The following is a 13,913-nucleotide window of genomic DNA, read 5'->3' as shown; positions in this document are numbered from 1 at the left end:
AGAAATCCACCTGCCTCTGCCTCCCAAGTGCTGGGATTAAAGGCATGCGCCACCACTGCCCGGCCTGAAGCCACATCTTAAACGAATCTGGAAAGAAACCATTTCTTAACAAAACATCAGCTCCTCTAAGTTAACTATAAAATATTATTAAGAGTGGAACACTGGAGTTCATTTTAAAATGCTGTAAGGTGATATAATGATGTACCGCTGCAGACTGCCTTGTGATTTTCCCCGGTCTTCATCAAATAAATGCTTATTATTTCAAAATAACCACCCATATTTTAAGAGTCAAGAAATAAAACAGTCTACTTCCTCCATATCCTCATGATTCTGAACTGTTGATGACATAGTCAATGGATGACTTGAAAGGAAAAACAGAATTTAAATATATTTTGGGCATCAATAGACGCTCACTTTGAATCCTTGAAAGGTTAAATTACATCTATTTTTTATTTTTATTGTTTTAAAGATTTTCCTTCTTTATTTTATATATATGATGAGTACACTGTAGCTGTCTTCAGACACACCAAAAGAGGGCATCAGATTCCATTACAGATGGCTGTGAGCCACCATGTGGTTGCTGGGAATTGAACTCAGGACCTTTGAAAGAGCAGTCAGTGCTCTTAACCACTGAGCCATCTCTCTAGCCCTACATCTAATTTTTAACTCACAAGTATTTTTAAAAGTTTGTTAAGAATAGTATAATATTTTTGTAACAATAACTAGATGAACTTTTCAATTGAGTAAAACCTTTTTATATAGTTAAGCAAAATGAAAACTTGAAAAATTGGCTTGTTATCTCTAATGAAACCTTCTAGGTCATACTTTGGAGATGAGAACACAAGACACACAGAAACTCTTCCAAACCAATCAACAGGGCAAGATACTAATATGTTACCCATCTGAAGATAATGGTCAAATAGCAGATAGTGGGAAACAAAGGGGAAGCCTTTACAAACTTTAGTCTCTGTCTGCTTTCCCCAAGCTGCTTTGAACCCATGCGGACAGTAATCAGACAGTGTATTCAATGCCTACTTACCCACAGGATGCATCTTTTAAAAGAGACTAGGCAAAGAGGAAGCATAAACAACCGCTCTCTCTTAGGCCTGTCCATTGTTTCATTTAAAAAGGAAAACTGATAAATTTAAGTTAAATTATATACTCGTAAGTCAAGATAAAGGGTAGAAGGTTATAGAGACATGCTGATTCTTTTAGGAGTGTTTTGTTCTTTAAAAGTAGTCTCTTATTAAGTCCTCCTAGAGTTCCTTGTCTTGTTTACTTTTCTGTTGCTGTGATAAAGCACCATGGCCAAGACAATTTGTAGAAGGAAGGGTTTATTTTAGACATGTGGCCCTGGATCCAGAGGGAAGAGTCCCATCACAGTGGGGAAGTGTGGCATCAAGCGCCATAGCATGGAGGCAGAAACAGCTGGGAGCTTGCATCTTGAACTACAGGAAATACAGAGATGGAACTGCAAATGGAGGGAGTTTTTTTGAAACCTCATTGGCATACTTTTCTCTAGCCATACCACACCACCTAAGCCTTGCCAAACAGGAACCCCCAACTGGATCCAGGGGCTTATGGGGGACAGCTCATTCAAACCACTACATTCATCTAATAGCTTAACAAACAGTCACGGCAGAAGAGAGAAGACAACATTATACTTCCCAATAGACAATGTAGTTTCCTCTTGTTTTAAGACAGGTGGGTTTGGAGCTGGCCAAGGCCAGGCATGATTTTGGAGTTATGATACTTCGGTTTCCACCCTGGGATTACAGGCTTGTATGACTCTACTCTCCTATTTTGGGCAGTGCTGTAGATCAAACCGAGCCTCTGGTAGGAGGCAGATCATCTACCCACTGAGATCCACCCCAGCCAAGTTTCAAGTACAGAACACTCAGCAGAGTCTATTGTAGCACCAAGGTTCCTCCTAAGAGACAAGTTTCTTTCTTTCTTTCTTTCTTTCTTTCTTTCTTTCTTCCTTTCTTCCTTTCTTTCTTCCTTCCTTTCTTCCTTTCTTCCTTTCTTCCTTTCTTTCTTTCTTCCTTTCTTCCTTCCTTCCTTCCTCTCTCTCTCTCTCTTTCTCTCTCTCTCTCTCTTTTCTTCTTTCTTTCTCTTTTAAATTTATTTATTTTATCTTATATATGTGAGTACACTGTAGCTGTCTTCAGACACACCAGAAGAAGGCATCAGATCCCATTACAGATGGTTGTGAGCCACCATGTGGTTGCTGGGAATTGAACTCAGGACCTCTGGAAGAGCAGTCAGTGCTCTTAACCTCTGAGCCATCTCTCCAACCCTGCGACAAGTTTCAATATAGGAAGGTAATAGAGTTATTTTAACAAAGGAACAAATGGAAGAAATATTCACATGAAGATAGAGAAGAGGATGCTAATTCTCTATACTACAATAAAGGAATGGGGTTTCTTTTTATAAATTAAAAAAAATACAGAAAAGTAAAAGCAAGCCTCTAAACAGATTTAATATTGAAATTGTCATATATGCTATATATAGATACGTAGATACAGATATATAGATATATCCATAATTTTTTAAAGAATTTTTTTTCTTATTTTTTAGTGTATATGAGTATTCTTGCTTTATGCATGTCTGTGCACCATGTGCATGCTTGGTCCCTACAGAGGCCAGAAGAAGGCATTGGATTCCATGGAACTGGAGTTGCAGACAGCCGTGAGCCTCCATATGGGTGCTGGGAATTGAACTCAGGTCCTCCAGAAGAATAGTCAGTGCCCTTAACCACTGATCCACCTCTCTAGCTCTGTGAACAAAAACTGTACTAGCATTTTCATCATGTTGCATTTGTCAGAGTTACATTGCATTGCATGTATCATGAGGGTATGTTTTCAATGAACATGAGCATTGAATTTAATAGTTCAGTGAATGGAGACTAAGATCAATATATTTTTGTGAATTACACTGTTTTGGTTTTGTTTTGTTTTGTTTTGTTTTGTTTTGTTTTTTGGTTTTTCGAGACAGGGTTTCTCTGTATAGCCCTGGCTGTCCTGGAGCTCACTCTTTAGACCAGGATGGCCTCGAACTCAGAAATCTGCCTGCCTTTGCCTCCCAAGTGCTGGGATTAAAGACGTGCACCACTTGTTTTTATTTTTGCTTTTTGAGACAGGGTTGCCTGTGTAGCCCTGGCTATCCTGGAACTTGCTCTGTAGACCAGGTTGACCTCAAACTCAGAGATCTACCTGCTTCTGCCTCCTGAGTGCTGGGATTAAGGGTATGCGTCACCACTGCCTAGCTGAATTATACTGGTCTTATCTTAAATATTTTATAATGTAGATTTATACCAAATTGTTAACTAGACAGGAGACACATTTTAGCAGGATTGGAAGCCATTAAAGATGAGCCCCATCTCCAGGTAACACACAAGAAAATAACATAGATGGAAAGAGGACACAGGTGTTAGGGCTCGGTGGAGGTCTGAGGGAAAGCCAATGCCTCCATTACAGGGAGAGAACCTCAGTTCTCTCTCTAGACCTGGGTAGAGACATAACCTTTCAATCTGATTTGAATATCATAACATTAAATGTCTTCTGTCTTCACGAGATCTCTTAGAGACCTTCAGCATCTCAGCATCAAGTTTGTCCAACTTTCTTGAGTTCTAACTTACGACACACACTTTCTATCCCTCTTTTGGCAGCAGGTCTGAACCCCAAGTGTCTGCTCTTCATTCTAGGCATTCTCTTTCTGAAGAGCCCTTCCTCCATTCAGCCCCACACAGATCTCTGCAACTGAGACCCACCCTCCCTTTGGGGGATTCTAACTCAAAAGCTCTTTTAAAATCTCTTTTCTTCCCTTAGCTATCAAATGTCTAGCCTGTCCCATTTCCATGTTCTCAAACTCCAACAAAAGGATCTTGAGTTTTCTTCTGATTTTGTTTTCAGATTCTCCATAAACGAGATTTAGCACCCACAAAAGGGAAGCCCAATTCCTGGACTCCTGGCAACATGTTAGATATTAAAATATTTAATTCTATAATATGATTTAGATATTAAAATACCAAGTTCTATAATATTATTTATAGCAAATGTATTATTTCTCAGCAGAGAAATTTCTCTTTACTATTACAATAGTAAAATTAACTCATTTTAATATTAATTATATACACATTTTATATATTTACATATATGTGTACTTATATATATATTATATATATATATTTAAAATAGACCACCAGACAGAGTGGCACATGCCCTTGATCCCAGCACCCAAGAGGCAGAGGCAGAGCCAGGCAAATTTCTCTGAGTTTGGAGCCAGCCTGGGATACATAGTGAGATCAATAAAATAAAAATAATAAAATAAAATAGACAAAGACACAGAAATCATATAAAAGTATTTTCATATTCAGACTAATCCCCAAAATATTACATTTGTCTAGCAAAAGCAGTTTAGATATTTTTTCTGACTACCTAATGAAGGCATAGTTTAATAAACTAGTAAATTAGTAATTCACTACATTTAAGCTAGTAAATATATAAGTAAATATATTTTCTCTCTCTCCCTCTCTCTCTTTCTTTCTCTCTCTCTTTCTCTCTCTCTCTCTCTCTGTGTAGCCCTGTCTGCCCTGGAACTTGCTTTTTAGACAAGGCTGGCCTTGAACTCACAAAGATCTGCTGGCATTAAAGGAGTGCATCACCACCCAGCAATTTTTCTCTTTTTTATAAGAATTAATGAAATAGACTTTTTAAAAATCACACACAGAGGAAGCTAATATAGATTCTCAAAATTACTATTTATAGAATTATATTTCCTAAAATGTTCATTGACAATGAAATTTAAAAAAAATTAAATGTGTCTACATACACACGTGTGCAGCCACCCTAAATGTGTATTTTGGTTCCTTCGTAGTGTCTCTGATTGTTACCAAATAGGTCACAGCCTGTTTGCCAACAACAAAGGATCATTCACTTCTCAGATGAGCCAAGAACCAAATTAATAGCAACAATCAGAAAAAAAGAGAGAGATTTATTCAATATGGCTGCTTTAAGAAAAGGGACCAATAGATCCAGTGAGTCTCATCCAAATCTGCCTTGGGGTCCTGAACATTTAGAGTTGAGCAGAGGTGAGAACTATGCATATCTAAGCAGGCCTGGTCAACACACATTCCTGCACTCTCTGATCCATCATTGACTGGCTCCACTATTCCTCAAGGCGAGGACTTGTAAAGTTCTCTCTCTGGAGGAAGTCTTGCTCAGGTTGGCTCAGCTTTAGGCTTTTCCTAGTTAGACATGAGGTTTCTAAGGTACTCTAATGTGAAGTTAACATACAGCTCAAAGGGATGGTTTCTTTTAGAGCTAAAATATAAGTGACCCTGGTCCCTTGGAAAATACTTGTAGCTCTTCCTAAATACATTGTTTCAACATGAAAATAGTTTCATGGAGTTTTTATGGTAACAGAACAAAGAAAGCCACAAATCAAGGCACTTTAAAAATACATTGGTAGGGCTGGGCATGGTGGAGCATGCCTTTAATCCCAGCACTCAGAAGGCAGAGGCAGGTGAAGCTCTTGAGAGTTTGTCCAGTCTACAAATCAAATTCCAGGACAGCCAGGGCTACACAGAGAAACCCTGTCTCGAAAACAAAACAAAACACAACACAACACATTGGTGGAACAGAGAGGTAGTTACAGGGAGATAGGGGATTTTAATAGGCCCAGATTTTTGGTTTTTCAAGACAAGGTTTCTCTGTGTAGCTCTGGCTGTCCTGGAACTCACTCTGTAGACCAAGCTGGCCTCGAACCCAGAAATCCACCTGCCTCTGCCTCCCAAGTGCTGGGATTAAAGGTGTGCACCACCACTGCCCGGCAGCCCAGATCTTTTCTGATAACACTCTTTAAAAAATATTTTTTTTAGGTTTTTTTTTTTTTTATGTGTATGAGTGTTTTGTTTGCATGTGTGCATGTACCACATGATTCATGGTGTTGGCAGATGTCAGAAGAGGTGTCAAATCCTCAGGAACTGGAGTTGCAAACAGTTGTAAGCTACTGTGTGTGCTGGCAGCTAAGCTTCAGCCCTGAGATGGCAGTCTCTGGTGGAGAATAGGGTTTTGCTAAATTAGTACATTCCCAAGGTTTTTATCTGTTTGTCAGGATGTTAAGTCCAACACAGATGTGGGCAAGGAGTAGCTGTTTGGTAAGCTAAAGATCACACAAGATAAACTGTAGTTTAGCCCTGAACTGCAGCGCTTCAAATGCTGCCCAATCCTGGAGTTTAAGGCAGGGAGCCTTTACAGGCAGCATCTTCTCAGGAACGGTGGCTCACAGGTCTGATAGCCAAAGTGAGGGACATGAGTGTTTCTTTAGAAAATATCCATCCCTGTCAGGCTGATGCAGTACCTACCACACCTGGCACATAATGTACTGGGTTACTGTATGTAGTGTTGGGTCCAGGGCTCTGTGACACTAGACCAGCCGAGCTATAGCCCCTCTCTATGTATCTGTCTTTAATCTCACCAATAGGAAAACAGACCAGTGTTCCTTTCCAGCTTGCTGTGCACATTCCATCACCAAGACTCAGGAGCACTCCCAGAAATGAGTTTGGATAGGTCCAGGCTGAGGGGGTGAGGAGAGGAGGGGAGGGGTTGTGAACAAGCGTAGCAAGCATAGCAAGAAGGAAGCGAAGTGGAAGGCTACCTTCAGCTTAAAATAGCAAGATGGCTTGATGGTGCCTATGGGTCCCAGACTTCCAGGTTGGTTTATCAAAACTGACTGTGTTCAGTAAAGGGAATCCTGGGGGACACCAAAGCCCCCTTCCCTTGGTGCCTTCCTGTATGTGACAAAACCACCTTTGGAACCATATGCCTGCGTAGCCTGGGCATATTTTCCTTTCTGGGCTCTGCTATTTCCTACAAGGGTGAAAGTTGCCATACTGGCCCGGGATATCCTTGGCACTCCAAGGCACACATTCACTTTTGTATCCCACACCAGTTGCCACCTGAATGCGTCCACTTCAGATGCTGATACTTCTGTAAGATCTCATTCAAGCGCAGTATTTCTGAAGTGTTTGAAAACCTCCTTGTTCTCTATGACACTAGAGAGCTTAGAGACTTAGACACTGTCATACAGGGAGCCAGGAGGTGGCTGGTATGTGTCTCCAGAGGGCATTTTTAGAGGAACATGACCTGTGGGGTTGCACTTAGTGAGTATGCTAGGTTGTTGTTTCTCAGATCTCTTTTGAGGTACGGGTCCCAAGAGCATGTTTGGTAGGGGCATGAGCTCTAGACTCTCCCCGCAGGCAGTCCAAATCCACATATCATGGGTCATCCAAACAGGGAACAATGGAGAGGTCATTTTTAGCTTGCAGAAACATTAACTATTTCATGACGGTTGAAGGCAGAGCTGGATGGAGGGGCCTCACAGTTTACTTTGCCTTCATCTTGCCTTGTGTTGTGAATTGAATGTATGTGTGGCTGTGGGATTCCATCTCCTCAGCCCCTGGAGTTCTGAAAACCCCTTTGTGTAGTCCAGCTGAAGAGATACTCTCTTAGGGATAATAAACCACAAAGAAGTTTATTTTAAGACAATTTGTTAGTATACACATACTTTTATCCTTCTTAAAGACCAAAGTGAATTTGTATGTGAATGAGGACATGTTTTTTTCTGTATTTAATTTAGTTTAATTTAATTTTTTCAAAACAGGGTTTCTCTAGCTATCCTGAAACTCCCTCTGTTAGACCAAGATAGCCTCTAACTCCCAGAAATCAGCTTGTCTCTGCCTCTCAATTGCTAAGGATTGCACCAACAGCACCCTGCTTTTTAAATTAAATTACAATTATATAATTTCTCTCTTCTTTTTCTTCCATCCAACCCTCTCAGTCCCTCTCAGATTCATTTTCCTTATTGTTATTATTATATGTATAAAACATATAAATCTATAAAAACCATCTATTGATTTATTTATCGTTAGTTGTATGCATATTATTTCAGGGCTGACCACTTGGTATTGGATAACCAATTTGGGCTCATCCCTGGGGAAGACTAATTCTTGGTCATCTCCAGTTCTTTGTGTGAGGGTAGGGTCCCATGGATTCCCCTTCTCTGTTTGCATGTTAAAAGACATTTTTCTTCCATTCTTTAGCAAAAGCTGTATGAGTCCCAGCTTTCTCTGGGCAGACTCTTAAAATATCTGCAGTCAGCAGCCTCTTAGAGAGGAATGTTAATTGTTACCGTGATGTCCAAGAGGCCCCAGGAGAAGGGCCCGGGCCAAACTCAGCCTGTCACTCTCTCAGTGGCTGAGTGGGAGATAGACAAGGCAGAAACACAGAGAACTTGCCCCTCTCCAGTCCCCCAAGCAGCTCAGTCAGGAGGGCAGGCTGGTGCTCTGCAGCAAGGCTCTTACCAGCGGAGGACAATGACCTTCCAGATGTTACCACCAAAGTGAGAAGCTGACCCGTGATGCTTTCAGTTTCCTTGCCTTTGCCTGTACCAAACCAGAATCGGGATGTCAGGAGTTTCAGAGGAGGATCTAGAGGGTCTGAGCCCCCAGGATCTGCCAGCGTTGGGCGGAGCCTGCTTAGCCACCATGGACAAAAAGCTTAATGCGCTGACTGAGAAGGTCGACAGACTCTTGCATTTTCAGGAAGACGTCACAGAGAAGCTGCAGTGTGTGTGCCAAGGCATGGACCACCTGGAACAAGGCCTGCATTGGCTGGAGGCCTCCCGGGAGTTGGGTCTGGCAGGGCCTGGCAGCACTCCCCCTACCACTGCTCAGGCCGCGTGGCCTGAGGTCCTGGAGCTGATGAGGGCTGTGCGGCAGGAGGGTGCCCAGCATGGCGCCAGGCTAGAAGCCCTCTTCAAGATGGTGGTGGCTGTGGACAGGGCCATTACTTTGGTAGGGTCCACATTCCAGAATTCCAAGGTGGATGATTTCATCGCGCAAGGAACCGTGCCCGGGAGGAAAGGCAGTCTAGCTGATGGCCCTGAGGAGGTTGGTTCTGGATTCCCTGCCCTGGCTGGAGTGGTTTCCAGAGACCCTGATGGGGAACCTGGCCAGGAAATGATTCTTAGGAGAGCTGGAGACATTGTTTCCTTATGTATTCTGTGTCTTTTTGTAGGGGAAATAAAAGATGGAAATTTAAAGACCGTAGATGGATTTCCACATAGTCCAATGATCCCCACTCTCTTCAAAAAAGGATGAGGTGGTGGTCCAGTCAGAATGTAGGTCCTTGGGCAACTCCGGGCAACCAACACATGAAGGACAAACCAGTGTGAGGGTGCTGACGTCCAACCTCAGGGAGAGGAGGGTTCTGAGGAAGCGGCACTGATTTAATGACTTGTACAGCTGTCAGGTCAAGTGCTTGCTCTCTCTGCCTGAGAATTCTCATCATTTTTCCTTCTCCTTTCTTCTATCTCCCTTTTCATTTTTTCCTTCTCCCAACCAGAGAGCCTGAACCCAGTCCTTTATTTACTAAAGCTACATGATCACGGCTTTGAACCCTGTTAATTTCTTTTAAAAATCCCTAAATTTACATACATTTTATGAATCCTGGATCATTAGTTCCAACCCATGTTTCCTTAAAACAGAAACTAAACACAAAGCAAAAGCACATTTCCTTATAGTTTTTACACGGCCTGTTCTTCATGGGTAGCTGGGCACAGCTCTCTGGGTTTCCTGGTACAGCACACAGCAGTCTTTAGTAACTACTTTCATGTAAGAACAGAAGGTGACAGTCTACTAAGGTGAAAATAATTTCTAACAAAGTTTTTTAATTTATGCAAATAAAGTAGGCATTGTCGTCTTCAATCCTTCAAGTAGCTAGAATAACAAAGTATGAACTTTTTATATGCTTGGACCTCACCTGTTAATTCTCTAATCTTTGCTTCCTCATCGTAGCAATTCCGTAGCCTCACAGTTGAGGATCATAGTGCCTTCAGTGAAGAGCAGTCTCCTCAGTTTTCCTGAGTGTGGGGAGTGAATTCCACCCCTTCTGGGGAGATACTTCTGCTCCAGGCTAATACCTATTTACATAGCACATTATATTGGAACTATACCATACAATGTGTAATGTACAGATGATTTAAGATCTACAGGAGGATCTCCAAGGCTGGAGGCAAATGCTACTACATTTCCTGTGTTGTCCTGGATACTGTGGGGTGAATGTGCTTAAAGGTGTTTTTTTTTTTAAGTGTTTTTGAAGTTTATTACACTGAAATATTTAAAATACACATAAGACCCCATTTTTCATGCATCAGAATGAAAATAAGAATGGAAGAGAATTTAAATGTTGGATAATGTGCTATTTCGAAACAGTTAGTGTTCTTATCCTTATGGGAGGAGATCAAGTCGGAATGAGTGGTATTGCTGAAAGGGGCACTTACCCAGCATGCACGAGGCCCATGTTTCAAACCCAACACCACAACAAACAAACAAACAACAAGTAGACATGGCTACCCCAGAAACACAATCTTGTTGCTGGTATTATATCACCAAAGTAAATAATTTTGCTTCTATTATTTGAGCTTAGTACTTAATCATCCCTGAATGTCTTACACTTCTTAAAATTCTTAAAGTTTCCTTATTAAATCAGGCCCAAGTGAAGCAATTAGTGGTATGTCTTATAAAGCTAATTCTTCTTTTAAATTCATAAAAATCCCAAGAGATGACAGAAGGACATATCTTAAAGCTTTAACATCTTTTACTAAAGGATGAAACATGGTTTAAAACCTTTTCTATCCAGTGAACTACCTGTTCGTGACCTTTCCTATTTTGTTTCACACCTTTTTCTTGTTTATTTACAAAGGTATCTGTAGAATGATGGAATTAACTGCACTGTAACTATATAGGCATTGGGAACAGGGGACGTCTTGGAACTGTCTTTTCATGCTTGTCACAGTGTGCTGCCTTGTCTGCATACCCTGCTGTGTCTCCCTCTGGTCTTTGTGTTTAACTCACATTATCAGTGACTGCTGGTTTTGGTCCTATCTTCCAATTAGAATGTCAGATTTTAACTGGATCGTGACATAAAGTTTCTATTTGTCAAGGATGAATGTGCAGTTCAAAGAACTCGATGAACTGAAGCTCAGCCACAGGTCTTTAACATATTCTTACTGCCAAAATCTAGACTCCAGTGACACTTAGAGACCCTCTATTTGTCTCTTAAGAGAGTAGGGGGTCTAGTAATCATATGTAGGACTGAAGTACATTCTGACATTGTTAAATCTGGAAATTATGTCAGGGCTTGGTTACTTTCTTTATATCATATTTTGGTGGTAATCCTGGGGATTGAACTTAGGGCTTCATGTGTACAAGACAGGTGTCCTGCCTTTGGACTATAGTCCAGCACTGACCATTGCCTCAGGTATACAAGACAAGTGTCCTGCCTTTGGACTATAGTCCATGCACACCACCTACCACCTGCTTCGTCTCTAAAGTGCTCACTAACCTTAATTTGGAATCATGAATTATTCCAAATAATAATAATTATTGTAATAATTATTATTGTAATAATGAATTAGATTATCATAAGAAGCCAACTACCTTCATCTTTGGGCTCAATTGCAGGTGGGCCTAACATAGCCAGGCTGTTCAGGACATCAGCCCTGTGGGTGGACACAGGAGACCTCCTGTACTGAAGAAAAGGAGGGAAAGGACAGATTGAGCCAACAGGGTCTGCCTCAGGACAGTCTGTACAAGTTGGCCTCTACTGATAAAGAAGTCTGTGGAAAAGCTTCTAATTTACAAAACAGGAGTAACAGGATAGATCCTGCAGAGGAAGGAATAGGCAGGCTGTCTGCTGCACAGGTCTGGATCATATTGATGACATGAGGACCATAACAGCTAGCAGATTTTATGTGCTGGATGCTGGGTTATGTGCGGTCCGTGTTATTAAAAGAGCAAAACTGGGCTAGCAAGGTGGCTGTGTAGGTAGAGATGACGGCCACCAAACCTCATGAACTGAATTTAATCTCTAGGACCAACATAACAGAAAGAAAGAACTTTATCCTTTGACCTCCACATATGCACTGTGGCATATGCGCATATGTGTATACTGGAAGGAAGGCAGAAAGGGAAGGAAGGGAGGAAGGAAAGAAAGAAGGAAAGGAGGGAGGAAGGGAGAGAGAGAGGGGAGAGGGAGGGAGAGAAAGATAGAGTTGGAGTAAAATTTAGTGTCCTTGAGCTTACAAGATGGCTCAGTGGGTAAAGATGCTTGCTGTGGTGTCTGAAACAGATGGCTCAGTGGGTAAAGATGCTTGCTGTGATGTCTGAAACCCTGAGTTTGACTCTGGGACCCATGTAGTAGAAGGATGGAACCAATTCCTCCAAGTTGTCATGTGATCTCCACAGATGAGGCTAGTGCCCTGAAACCACAAAGGGGTGAGAAGGGAACAGGATGAGAGAGGCACAGGAAAAACTGGCAGGGGGACTTGGGAGAGGGGAGGACTTTGGAGAACTGCCCTGGAGGACAAAGGACTTAGGTCAGGGGTAGAAAAATAAACTCAATCCTAAATCAAGTCAGGTCAAACTATTCATACTGCTATAGTTCTGGCTGAGACGGGATTCCAGGGTCAAATCACGTGTGGAGGATGGGATGGCACGGTCAGTGGCTTTCCTCAGCCTTGGAGCTGAGCAGCAGTAAGGCAGTGACCTGGCCTCTCAAATCTAACTTGATGGTTTAAACTCTGCCTCCCAACATCTGGCCAGCTCCTCAGTGTCTTCCTCTCTCTTTGTGAATCAGGAATCATCCCATTAGTAAATCTATCTGCCTTCAAGAGTGGGCAGGAAGATTAGGGAACTAATCTGAAATGTTTGAAATGTGTGTCCCGCACACAAAAGGTACTCAACATCTATAGCTATTTTGAAAGGAAGAGTGGCCAGTGTCTGTAGCTGCCAGAAGCTATGCTAACCAGGTTCCTGAAAGAGAGGCAGGGTCCTGGGGGAAAATAGGGGAATTGGACTGCAAGAGAAATAACCAGACCAAGTCAAAGGTTCTGATCAAGGTCCAATGTGTATTTCAGAGTCTGAGAAAATATAGGCAGGGAAACCCATCCCCCAGTAAGCCAGGGTCTTGTGGCCTAATTAGCATCTTGTTGTTCTGTGGGGAAGGCAGGTGAAGCAGCTCAGCAGGGCGTGGCTCCTAGCAAGAACTTCCAGAGAAGGCAGAGAAGCAGCTGGACAAAAGGGCTTTCTTTATCTCAGGAAACTCCACCCTAAGTGGGCTAGCTGCTTGTGGCAGGGACAAAGTCTGGTCCAGTCCAGTTGAGGCTGGGGAGGTCACACGTGTCAAGGAGCCCCCTGTGTAAGGATGCTGAGCCCTGGTCCAGAGGGATACTCCACAGCTCTTCTTTAAACCTAAAAGGTCTGCTAGAGACCAGGGCTTGATATACACACTCAAAGCCCTACACTGGTCCTAGTCACTCTGTGGCTAAGGAGCTCTCCAGAAAAGGTTTCTACCTGTTCTTGGGATCCCCAGGAGTTTTGAATCTTTGACCAGTAAAGTCCCAAGTGTGGCTCATAGTGTTAAGTCAAAGCAACAGCTCTGGTTAACAATTCCCTGCTCCCCTGTAATATATGACCAACCACTAATAGACCTCTCCTGCCTCAGTCACGGTGTCCTGATTGGAGAGAACAGAGATAATAAACAGCTGAAGATACATTTTATCTGCAGCAATTAAATGATTTTAATTGGTTTCCAACACTAATTTTTGGTTTTGGTTTTGTTTTGTTTTTCAAGACAGGGTTTCTCTGTGTAGCCCTGGCTATCCTGGAACTCACTTTGTAGACCAGGCTGGCCTCGAACTCAGAAATCTGCCTGCCTCTGCCTCCCAAGTGCTGGGATTAAAGGCATGTGCCACCACTGCCCGGCTCAACACTGAAAATTTAAATCTTTGGCTTAAAATTCTAGGGATCGGGTTGGCAGAATTCTTCATTTGTTATACTGGTATGGGGT

At 42.2% G+C, this 13,913-nt stretch overlaps 1 protein-coding gene across 3 annotated transcripts in view; it reads left to right on the top strand.

Moving 5' to 3' along the window:
* Window positions 1-13,913, top strand: part of Mylk3 (myosin light chain kinase 3) — a 48,230-nt gene that overhangs the window by 3,971 nt on the left and 30,346 nt on the right. For 2 of the 3 annotated variants that reach the window (XR_004110129.1, XM_031340647.1), the window contains exon 1: window positions 8,271-8,953. The exons of the other annotated variant lie outside the window; for it this stretch is intronic. Coding sequence is in view for 1 of the 2 variants with exons in the window: in XM_031340647.1 (XP_031196507.1) it covers window positions 8,468-8,953 (486 nt within the window). In the remaining variant the exon portion in view is untranslated. Of the gene's footprint in view, window positions 1-8,270; window positions 8,954-13,913 lie in introns of those variants that run through there. 3 annotated transcript variants of the gene reach the window in all.

The sequence above is a fragment of the Mastomys coucha genome, unplaced genomic scaffold (assembly GCF_008632895.1).
Source record: "Mastomys coucha isolate ucsf_1 unplaced genomic scaffold, UCSF_Mcou_1 pScaffold22, whole genome shotgun sequence".
Classification (NCBI taxonomy): Eukaryota; Metazoa; Chordata; class Mammalia; order Rodentia; family Muridae; genus Mastomys; species Mastomys coucha.
The sequence above is the reverse complement of the archived record's forward strand: the minus strand, read 5'-3'. Positions and strand labels throughout refer to the sequence as shown.